The 11,364-nt window shown below is 58.5% G+C and overlaps 1 protein-coding gene across 1 annotated transcript; it reads left to right on the top strand.

Moving 5' to 3' along the window:
• Positions 1-2,222: 2,222 nt before the first annotated feature.
• Positions 2,223-10,557, top strand: Pnpla5 (patatin like phospholipase domain containing 5). Its single transcript, XM_004642449.1, has 9 exons — positions 2,223-2,415; positions 2,754-2,986; positions 3,650-3,715; positions 3,954-4,163; positions 5,155-5,215; positions 5,962-6,114; positions 7,733-7,865; positions 9,922-10,026; positions 10,542-10,557. Exons 1-9 carry the CDS (start codon positions 2,223-2,225, stop codon positions 10,555-10,557), a joined length of 1,170 nt encoding a protein of 389 aa, XP_004642506.1.
• Positions 10,558-11,364: the final 807 nt, after the last annotated feature.

The following is an 11,364-nucleotide window of genomic DNA, read 5'->3' as shown; positions in this document are numbered from 1 at the left end:
GACTATTTCCTTTGTCCCTGACTTTCTTCTGCAAGGTGGCTCTCTGGAATGCCGTCTGCACTTTGTCACTTAACCATGCATTTCTGCTATGTCACCGACCTGGCTTCGCTGTGTCTCGGCGATACCTCTGGTCTCCTCTCCAAACCCCCAGAAGGCCCTGCCCAGAAGCCCTGCCTCCCCTCCCGCAGCCCTGTGGACCCCTGCAGCTGGAGCCCAGGCCCCACTCCCACTCCCGCACCCCCAGCCCCAGGGCCCGTCAGGAAGCCTGCAGACTCCCAGCTCTGCCTCTCTCTGGCTGGGCTCCCGTTTGTGCCTCAGTTTCTTCATCTGTCCAATGGGACTGCTCTCACAGGACAGAGCACGAGTGCTGCACAGTGTTTTCTTTGCAGTGAACAACACTGCAACGTGTTGCCAACTCATGGAGGTTCCCCCAAGTCTCTCCTGACCCCCAGCTCCCGCTGTCATGACAAGAGACCCCCGGAGAGTTCTGTCCCCAAGCAGGGCTGCTCAGCAGATGCCCCTCATCTGTCTTCCTTTACTATTCTGTGCAGTGCCCCATCATGACCCACATGACTTCTGAAATGGAGGCTGATGTTGACAGAGTGCGGCTTCCACATTTGCACGGGTGGCTGTCACGGTTTATGTCTAGTTGTTCCCTCAAAGCCTCCTACAGTCATCGGGGCGGGCTCGTGGAGACTGATTAGTTCATGATCCAGTGCTGGGATTAAGCCTATAAGTACTACACCAATGGATAGCCTGAACGCAATATAAGGTCGGGAGACAGGCTCTGTCTCTGTTGCTGCCGCTGCTGCCGCCGCCGCCGCCACCGCCGCTGCCTCTGCTCCTTCCCCCCACCTCTTGCTGTTTTACTGTTTTCCGCCTCCACCAATGACTGTGCTCTTCCCTGTGCCACTCTGGCGTGGAGCCAGCCGAGTATGGACTGAAACCTCCACAAATGGTAAGCTAAATAAACCCTTCCTTCCTTCATTTTGCGTGTTGGGTATTTTGTCCCAGCAATGAGACAAGAGTAACTGAGACAGTGGCTGTGTGCAGCAGGCCTCTCCCGAGGCCTCCCTGACCCTTTCCAGATTCTGTACCTTCCCATCCCCCTAGGAAGAGTCTCCCGTGCCCCTGCCTGGGGTGCTGCTGCCTGTCCTTCTCCTGGTGTCCTCCCTCCTTCTGATGGGCTCTAGGGACTTTCTGGGCACTTTACATCCCCTGTCCACCTTGCCTTCCGGTGGAGGCACATCTGGCTGGTTCTTTGCTTCCCTGGGTCTCCATCTGTCTCTACCTGTGTCACGGTGATGGCCCCTACCTGCACAGTGTCCCCTGCTGTCCCCGGCCATCAGCCCTGACCCCTGAGACTGGGCAGCTGATGGTAGGTCTGTATTTGGGGGTGTGGGGAGCAGAGCAGGAAGGGCTCCGTAGGTCTGCGCAGCTTCAGGTGTTCTGGCCTGTTTTTAGGGTCCAGAAGCCTTCTCCAGCCATCGCCTGGGTATTTTAGGGTCCCAACAGCATCAGCATGAACTAGCAGTTGGCAGATGCTTTCAACAAGTATGTCCTCAAAGTTTTTGTATTAAATTTCTTAAAAAGGTTTTTTTCCTCTCATTTCAAATCAACTTCATGGGGGGGGGTGGTAAAGCAAGTCACCCATCCGACTACAACCTTTTAGAAAAGTTGTCATTTTGTTAAAATATTCTACCTAAGTTTGATCTAAAAGTGTGTGAACTATTCTTTAGTGTATTTATAAGGGTGAACTCAGTTCCTGAAATTAAGCTTTTACTTGAGGGGAAAAAAAAAAAAAAAAAAGGATAGGGTCGCTGAATTCAGGGCAGGGGCCAGGTCCAGGTGTCCTCTCCCTGGCTGTCATTTCTGGCCACACCCAATGTCCTCACTGGAAAAAACGAGAGTGGAGAGAGTCTCTGCCAAGGCCACCAAGAGTCGGGCGGTTCTGGGCTCCAGTCCTGGGTGCTGCCTTGCAGAAATCTGTGGCCTTAGTGGGCGTGGGGCTTCTGGGGCACAGCTGGCCTGGGGGGTTGTTGTTATTGGCTGGGCCAACACTGACTCAGGCTGCACTGGGGCAGGGCCCAGGACATCGGGGCAGAGAGCTGCAGGCCCTCGTGGAGTGCACACCTGGGCTCCAGCCCCTGGCAGCCCTGTGGCCTCCCCAGAGCAGACAGCCACCCTTCACACAGCCGATCCTTTTCCTGGCCCTTCCCGCCATGGGCTTCATGGAGGAGGGAGGCAGCTGGAGCCTGTCCTTCGCCGGCGCTGGGTTCCTTGCCCTCTACCATGTGGGGGTGATCCACTGCCTGAGCCAGCACGCCCCGCGACTCATCCAGGGCGCCGACCGCCTCTACGGCTCCTCGGCAGGAGCCCTGTCAGCCATCAGCATTATCTGCAACAAGTCTGTGGGTGCGTCTGGGGCTGCGGGGTGAGGGGAGGACCCAAAGCTGGGGGATCCCCAGAGGAGGCGTGCTCTTCGGGGGCACAGGTAGCTCTGCCTGGCTATGTCATGAGGGTTCCCCACTCAGCATGTCCCATCCCAGTGCCTGTTTCACCTAGGGATGGTGGTTGCCCCATTTGCAAAGCAGGGAGCCTGAGCTCAGAGCCAGAAGATGCTCCTGGTCCCTTGGGGACAGATGGCCGGAGAAGCCTCCGAATCTCTGTGTAGCAGGGAGCTTCTGGGGAGCAGAGGGGAGGGCCTTCCCTGTGCCCCGGGCTAAGGCCTCACTGCCTCCACCAACCCACAGACTTCTGCTGTTCCCACCTCCTGGGCATGGTAAAGCGAGTGGAGCAGCTAAGCCTAGGCATCTTCCACCCGGCCTTCGCGCCCATAGAGCACATCCGGCAGAAGCTGCGGGACGAACTGCCTGAGAACTGCCACATCCTGGCCTCGAAGAGGCTGGGCATCTCACTGACCCGCTGGCCTGATGGCCACAACGTCATAGTCACCGACTTTGCCACCAAAGAGGAGCTCATCCAGGTGATGGCGCAGGGACTCGGGTCTGGATGGCAATGGGTGGGGCTTCACCTGGTGCCGGGGGTGGGGGATGGGGGTGTCAGGGGCTTCTAGGTGCTTAGGGGGGCAGGTGCCCCTGGGGGAGCTAGCGAGTGTGTGGCGAGAGGGCCAGGTGCCCAAAGGAAGGCAGGGGAGGGCACTCACTTAGGCGCCCTTGGGTATGCAGGAGTCAGATCCCCTGGGGGCTGGTCTTTCCAGAGGGTGCTTGCCCATCCCTCTTGCCCCCTCCACAGGGTGCTTTTAGAACCAATGGACTTTTGTTGAGCACCAGTTATAGCGGGCCCTTGACTATCCATGGGAAAAGGACAGGTGAAAGTTCTGCCTCCTTAGGACTCGCATCTCAAGTGGCAGAGCTCAGAGAAGGAGCCAGGGAAGGAATCAACCCAGGGGCTAGAGGAAGCTCCCGGCAAGCGGGGAGGGAGGAACACTTCTGTTTGGCTGCGGGGGTAAAGGGAGGGGTCATCAGCAGAGGAGGGGAGTGGGCGTCCTCACTGAGACCCTGCTGGATGCCTGGGTCCCTCATGCACACCTGAGACCAGAGTCAGTGCCCATGCGCAGGGGAGCACATGCAGGAGCTGGTGTGGAACCATGGATAACATCGTGCCTGTCCCGTTACTGTGTCCCCAGGCCATAATCTGCACCCTGTTCTTCCCCTTCTACTGTGGGACAATCCCCCCTGAGTTCCGAGGGGAGGTGAGTGCAGCCTGGGGGTGTGATGTCCTCCCCCTCCCTGTGTTTGGGGTGCGGAAGGGCTGGGGGAGCCCATGGCTGGCGGAGGTCCCGTTTCCTGGGCGCCTGCTGATATGAGCCCTCCCGGCCTGTCCAGGCTGGAGTGGGTGGGTGGGGGCCACTTCTGGGTACGTTCTTGTGACTGGGGGGATATGGGCACTCTGCAAAACCCTCCCAGCCCACCCGTCTCCCTGAATTGCAGCGCTACATCGATGGAGCGCTGAGTAACAACATGCCCTTTGCGAACTGCCCCTCCACCATCACTGTCTCGCCCTTCCACGGCACCGTGGACATCTGTCCCCAGAGCCCCTCGGCCAGCCTGCACGAGCTGAACGCCTTCAACGCTGCCTTCCAAATCTCCACCACCAACTTCCACCTGGGCTGGATATCTCTCTTACCCCCCAAACCGGAGGTAGGTCTGGCCCCCCCCAGGGCAGAAGCACCGCCAGGGCTCTGGGCCCCGCCCTCAGCCTCTGCTGGCCGGGCCGAGTGCCCTTGTTGCAACTTGGCCTGGGCTCCAAAGCTTGGGGCCCGAGTTGTGCCTCTGCTGTCCCTCCCAGCCCTTCTGAGCATCTAGAGAAGACTGGTCCTGGTCCCCATCTCAAGGGATTGTGGGGGCGGGAGCCGGGCCTTGGCCTGTGTCAGCCACCCTGAAGGCTCTGTGAGCAGGTCCTGGTCATCCTCACCTCTCGGAGGACAGAAGGCCCAGAGAGGCTGATGAGCTTGTTCTGAGCCACACAGCTGGGCTGAGCTGCAAAGACAAGACAGAGACTCTGCTCTTGGCCACTGTCCTAGATGGTGTCTAAACTGGCCGTCAGTTGTGGAGGTGCAGGCGCACGAAGAAATGGACGATAAGCTCCCGTTTCCTGAGCTTCAGTGTTGGAGTTTCCTGAAGATGCAGTTGGACGCCAGCCCTCCGCGGGTGCAGTGCAGAAGGCTGCATTCCCCCGCAGAACGCTGTCCTGGCCTCAGCCCTCCTGTCGGCCTAGTGCTTTATCGTTTCCGTAGAGGATGCCTCCTGTGCCCTGGTCCTCCCCACACCCTGAGTGGACAGAGCCCTCCGGATGGGAGACTGAGGCCCTCAGAGTGTGGCTGGTGTTCTCCTGGTGGGCCTGGCTCTTGGTATCCTGCCTGTGTCTGCTGATCCTGGACATGTGCGCCCAAGTGGTGGAGAAGGCCACTGCTGTGTGACCACACGAGCGAGGCGAAGGCCCCACCAGCCCAGCAGGGCCCACTTACCCCATGGTTATCCAGGGACAGGGCCTGCAGAGCCAGAATGCAGGAGTTTGGAAGGGGGGCAGAGTCAGGCAGGTCCGGGTCATCTGCAGGAGTGGTTGGACAGGGCTAGGCTTCGGCAGGCTAAAGACAAACCTTGGCCTGTGACCCCTGCCCTCTGTCTTCAGGTGGTGGCTGACATCTCCAGGCAGGGCTACCTGGATGCCCTCAGGTTCCTGGAGCAACGCGGTAGGTGTCAGGGATGGCATCTCACAGAGCACCGGGTGGCTGGGTGGCTGCTGTCTTGGGGTGTTTGAGCCACCAGGGCCCCGGCCTTAAACTCCTTCCTACTTGTATCTGCGGAATGCTTGGCCCAAGCTGGATGCTGGGGACCAGGGAGGATCCACACCCAGGTCCCATGCTGCAGCTTCCTGAAGCCTGGTGTGGAGAGACAGGGTCAGGCCCAGAGGGTAGACCTAGGAACCGGAGCGTGGTGAAGGGGATGATCAGTGCTGGGCAGTGGAGAGAGCATTTGGCGTGGGCTGGGTGGAGAAGGTGAGCACGTCCTGGAGGCAGAAGCAGGGGAAAGAGCCTTCTATGCAGAGTAGGGCAGAGGCTGCACCTCCAGGGCATGGAGCTGGGTGGGCAGGAGCCCCTGGGCAGCGCTTGACCCAAGCACTGCAGCTTTCCTAACCTGAGCTCTCAGAAGAGCGCTGAACCACAGGTCTCAGTTCTCCTTTTGCCAAGATGTAAACTGAGGCAGGGCGGGGTTAGGCCTCATAGCTGGCAGGTGTGAGGTGAGTACCGACCCTGGGTGTGGGCTCTCTTGACTCGCAGAGAGAGGAAGCAGAGGGGGTGGGAGGAGGGCAGGAAGGCCTGTCCCAGGGGAGCCCTGGGCCCACAGGGGTGAGGCTGCGTGCCAAGGCTGGGCTCTGTCCCTCCCCTCCCCCGCAACTCCGACCCTCAGTCAATCTGTCCTCCCCTCACTGGCCCAGGTCTCATCAAGAAGCTGCTGCCATGGCCGCTGCCATCCAAGGAGCGGTCCCTCCCTGTCCAGGACAGTGACGGGGGAGCCAACTGGGATGTACCATATGTACGTGTGAAGGACGTGCCCGACTTCCAGCAGCTTGCACCTGAGCTGGAGGCTGGTATGACCCTTCCCACACTCACTCCGGCAGGGTCAGGGCCAGGCACCCTGCTCCCGGGCCACCAGGCTCATCTGCTGAGCACCTGAATGCTGGGTATGGGGCTATTCCCCGCTGTGGCACGGGAACTCAACCCAAGGCCTTAGGACTGGGCTACATCCCCAGACCTTTTTATTTAAGTTTTATTTTGAGACAAGGCCTCAATGAATTGCCCAAGCTGGGTTTGAATTTGAGATCCTCCTGCCTCAGCCTCCCCTAGTGCAGAGCTTCCAGGTGTGCATCACCATGTCCGGCCTGCAGGGGCTTTCTACACAGGGTGGCCCTCAGCCTTCACAGATGATCCAGCTCGTGTGACTCCCAGCCCTTTCTAGTGGCGAGGGGAAGGGGCTTGGCAGAGCCAGAGCCCACATCTGTGGGATTTGAACTCAGGTCTGTACCCGAGAGAGCCAGGTCTCTGTCCACTGCCCAGGACTCAGCAGGAGGTACCGAGGGACACAAGACAGAGACACAGGGAGGGAGGATTCTGCACCTCCAGAGGGGAAGGGCTCCTGTCAGCCTCCAGCAAGACTCTGAGGATGGGACAGAATTGTTCCCAGGGCCAAGAAGGCAACTGTTGCACAGAGGTGTTGTGTAATCCACGCAAGTGTGCACAGTTGGCAGATGACCCCGTGAGGCTCTGCTCCAGAGCCTTTAGCCTGCTGTCCTGCCGGGTGGCTAAGTGTCACACCTGCGCAAGGCATGTAGGCAGTGGACTGGGGCCAGCTTGATAGGCATCTAAGAGAAACTGGAGAAGCAACCTTGGCCATGCAGAGTGGGGCAGGGGGAACACGTGCAGAGGTCCTGGGGCTGGCGGGGGGGTCCATGTGGCTGCAGCACAGGGATCCAGGGACACTGTAGAGATGAGCTTGGCCTCAGAGGCTATGTCCTTGAGACCTACCTTGTGTGTCCCTGTCACAGCTGAGGAACAGAGGTTGGAGAGCAGCAGGGATGTGGCAGCGTGAGGCTGGGAGGAGAGGGGTGGTGGTCAAGGCCAGCAGAGACAGGAGAAGAATGAATGGCTTTGTAGTGTGTGGAGTCCTAGGAGTGGAGCTCTGGGCTGGGAGTGCCAGCAGGACCCTGAGAGCTGCCTGTCCCCCACCTGAAGCTGGCTGGGGGCATCTTTCCTGGCCCTTGATCCTCCCCTGCTTGCCCAAGAGAAGGGTCATGCCTGTCCCCAGGTCCCAGGGGCTCAGGGCAGGGAAAGACCCATCCTAGCCTGAGTTGGATGTGTCATTTCAAGACAGCACTGGGGCTAGGACTGGGGGTCACTGCAGCTCACAGAGGCTGGAGAATAACACTGCTGTGTCACTCTTGAAGGGGGAACCTGTCCCCAGATGCAGGGGTGGAGGAGACCATGGAAGTATGGGTGGTCTGGCCGTTGCTTCCTTGTGCAAGAAGTCAAGTGAAGTCATTGCTCCTCTCTGACCTCGGTCTTCCACCTATGACGCAGCCAGCAGAGTTTGTGCTCTGCAGAAGGTGGCATACAGGGTGCCATTTGGGGACCTGCTGGGATACAAGGAGGTGTGGAGGGCTGTTGTGGGTGGTGCTGGCCCCGGGGGACCATGTGGCACTGTCTCTACAGCGCTGAAGAAGGCATGTCAGAGGGACTCCAGTGCCTGGGCACGCTTCCGCCGCTCAGGGCCTGGGTGGGCGCTGACTTACCTGCTGCTGCCCTGGTCACTGCCCTTCGAGTACGCCTACTACCGGAGCTGGAGGTGGGTCTCAGGTAGGGTGGGTGGTGGGGTGGGGGAGTCACAGAGGACAGAGAAGTAGGAGGGCTGATGGGTGGTGGCACCTGGGCCCCACCCTGTCTCTGGGACTGTGGCCATCGCCGCACTCCCAGGGCTTCAGTGACCCTTGCGGCTGGTCTGCTCGCCCCTCATCCCCGTAAGCCACATGGCCCAGGCTTCTCTCTGATCTCTCAGGGCCACACCTGCCCTTTTCTATAAAGCAGGACCCTCCCGGGTCAGCCCAGCTGGAATGAGGCACCACTCTGATTTGCTGGTGAATGGACAGTCCTGTGACCCTGGATCATTCACTACTGTCATGGGTGTCAGAGGCCACAGCCCAGCTGGGGTCCAGCAGGCAGCAAGGACCCAGACCCCTTCCTGGCCCTGTGGAGCTCTCAGCCCACTGGCTCTCATGTGGCTCTTCCTGGAGACACCCAGGTGGAGTCTCCACTGCTCCCGGCTGGCTCAGCTCACACTAGCAGCTCTTTGGCCAGGCAGAGTTGCCCCCAGGAAATGCCTTTGGAGCTATAATTGGAAGGGTAGTGAGAATTCCGTAGGCAAAGGGGAAGGCAAAGGCATCACGGGTAGATGACACCGCAGGCACGAAGGGCCTGGGACAGCAGGGAGTAAGTTGCATTTAAGGAACAAAAGGGGAGGCCAACAAGCATCTGGCATGGTGCCCACCACGGGCAGTGGTGGCTGCAAGATACGCAGGACCCTGCCGCCAGCTGTGTGAGCTCATTATCCTGAGAGGGGCGGTGAGACAGGGAAGGGTCAAGCAGGCAGCATCGTAGGGAGATCCACGTCTTGGGCCTGGGGATGTAGCTCAGTAGAGCAAGGCTTGCCTGGCAAGCGCAGGGTCCTGAATTCAATCCCCGGTACCACAAAACAAAAACAAAAACACAAAAACAAAACAAAACAACAACAACAAAACCCCTCAAGGGCCAGCTAGATAGCTCAGCAGACTAAAGCACCTGCTTAGGCAGAACGCAGTGCCAGGGTTGGATCCCCTGCATGCTGTCCCGGTCCCACCCCTGGGGTGTGCTGAGACGGCGATTGAGACTAGGCACCACGTGACTGTAATCCCAGTGCTTGGGAGGCTGAAAACAGGAGGATCACTATGAGTTCAATCTACGTGGTGAGACCCTGAACACCCTGTAGACCCTGTACCAAATACAGAAATCAATAAAATTAAAAAATAAAAATTCTCTACTCCCTGGAAGAAGGTCTATGATCAGGAGCCACTGGTCTCTGTCCTGCTCCATGCTCTGTTAATGCTAGGTCAGCCCAGCTGCTTAAACCACCAGCTGTTCATCTGCTCTGGAAGGCTGAGGCAGGAGAATCACAGGTTCAAGCCTCAACTCACAGACTCTGTGAGACCCTTTCTTAAAATTAAAAATAAAAAAGCAGGCTAGGTGTGTAGCTCAGTGTGCAGGCCCTGGATTCAATCTTGTTTTTAGTTTTTTATTTTAATCTTCTTTATTTATTTGGCACAGGGTCTCACTATGCAGCTCAGACTCATAGTGATCTTCCTGTCTCAGCTTCCCTAGCACTGGGATTATAGGCATGTGCCACCATGCCAGGTTTTGGTGGCTGGCATGGCATGCAGTACCAGGGACAGAACCTGGTCCTTGCACTTGCAGGCAGGCACTTAAGCCATTGAACTATCTGTCCGGGCCCTCAACCCACAGTTGTAAACTAAAAAAGGGAAGTCTAGTCTTTTTCAGTGGAAAAAACAAACCCATGTGTAAGCCTGCACAATCCCAGCACTTGGGAGGCTGAGGCAGGAGAACTGCAGCAAGGCCAGGCCACCCTGTGCTGCATAGTGAGTTTGAAGCCAGCCTGGGCTACACAGCAAGACTTTGTCTTCAAAATAAAGTCTATTACAGAAGGTGCCCCGAAAGCTGCTTTGAGGCTCTGCCCTGGGCAACCCCCACCCTGTCTCTGGGCCCCATTCCCCCAGTACCTTGGCTCCAGCAGGGTGGTCCCCACCAGCCTGGCTTACCCCACAGAGCTGATGCAGTGCCTCCCCACCCCCCAGACTGGCCCTGTGGCTGCCTGAGGCACCAACTGACCTGCTGTGGATGTGGGACCAGATGAAGGGCGCGGCACATGGGGTCTTCTGCCTGGTGAAGGCTGGGCTCAGGTGAGGGCAGGAGGCCCAGCAGGGCTGGGCAGGTGCCGAGGGTCCCACCCCGCGACTCTCCTGGAGGTTGAGCAGGTGCCTGCTGTCCTCCTGGATGTCCCTGGGGATCTCAGAAGGCTGGCCCATGTGTCTGGGGACTGCCTGGCTCCCCCCCCCCGCCCTACTTTCTGGGCCACCCAGAGGCGCCCAGGTCTCTCCTCAGGGGAGTGGGACTGGGGCAACTTAGACGTGAATGCAAGGTACATTTGCTTTCCTTTCCTCCCACAGCCTGTCACTCGCCAGCACCAGAGACACTGGTTCCCGCCAGCCCAGGGCTGCAGGCACCGAGGTCTGGTCCACCCATCAAGCCTGCAGGGCACCAGGGGGCAGTTTCCCCTGAAGCCGGCTCCTGCCTGCATCCTGCACACCCACATTCACCCTCTGGCTGTGTGACCTGGGATTCTCTCCAGCCCCTGGGCAAGGAGGTGGTGGGGGTGCTGGTCAGATGTGAGTGCCCCCCCCAGGTCCTGTTCCAGGAAGACCACACCCTAGACCTGGGCACTTCTTTGAAAGAGCCTGATCTGGCCATACCCACAAGGCAACCTGCTGTCCTTCCTGCCTGTCTTCCACAAGGAGAAGGGGGAGCACATGGTGCACATGTGGCCTATGAACCATGACAAGCTATTTGTAGAGCTCAGTCCAGATGATGGGACCAGGACTGGATGTCCAGATCAGAGGGCAAACTGGAATGGCAGGAGCATGGTGTGGTGCTCCTCATGCCCTTCACCTTTCTGTCCTGCACTGGCCTTGGAGATGACCTCTGTGACCTCCAATTGCCCCGGGGTTGGGATGGGAGGCCCTGTAGGCAACAGAATGGAGGAGGAGCAGGAGAAAGTGTCCCTGCCGCAGGCTCTTTCAGTGCAACCTCCACCCTTCCCACTGCTCTTGATCAGGTGCAGAGGAAGCTGTGGGCACCAGGCCTCCTCTGGCCTCTCCTTGGGGCCACTGCTCTTCCTGTGCTCAGAGCAGAGCCCACACTGTATCCCAGACAGACTTTTGGGGATGCTCAGCCCCCAGGGGAGATGGGGCGCATGAGTGACAGAGGCACGAGCAAGGGAAGAAGGGACAAAGAAACGTGTGGCATAAGGGATGTCACTCATTCACTCACTCATCTGGCTTACAGACATAATGAGCTTGGCCTCTTAGAAACATGGCTATGAGCTTCACATAGGAAAATGCAAGGGATGATCAAAAATGTGGTGTGTAAAAATTATAGTGCTGGGGCTGGGGAGATAGCTCAGTTGAATAAGCACTTGCCTGGCAAGTGCAAGGGCCGGAGTTCAATTCCCAGCTCCATAA

This window comes from Octodon degus, unplaced genomic scaffold (assembly GCF_000260255.1).
Source record: "Octodon degus isolate 3935 unplaced genomic scaffold, OctDeg1.0 scaffold00153, whole genome shotgun sequence".
In the NCBI taxonomy this organism is placed as follows: Eukaryota; Metazoa; Chordata; class Mammalia; order Rodentia; family Octodontidae; genus Octodon; species Octodon degus.
The sequence above is the reverse complement of the archived record's forward strand: the minus strand, read 5'-3'. Positions and strand labels throughout refer to the sequence as shown.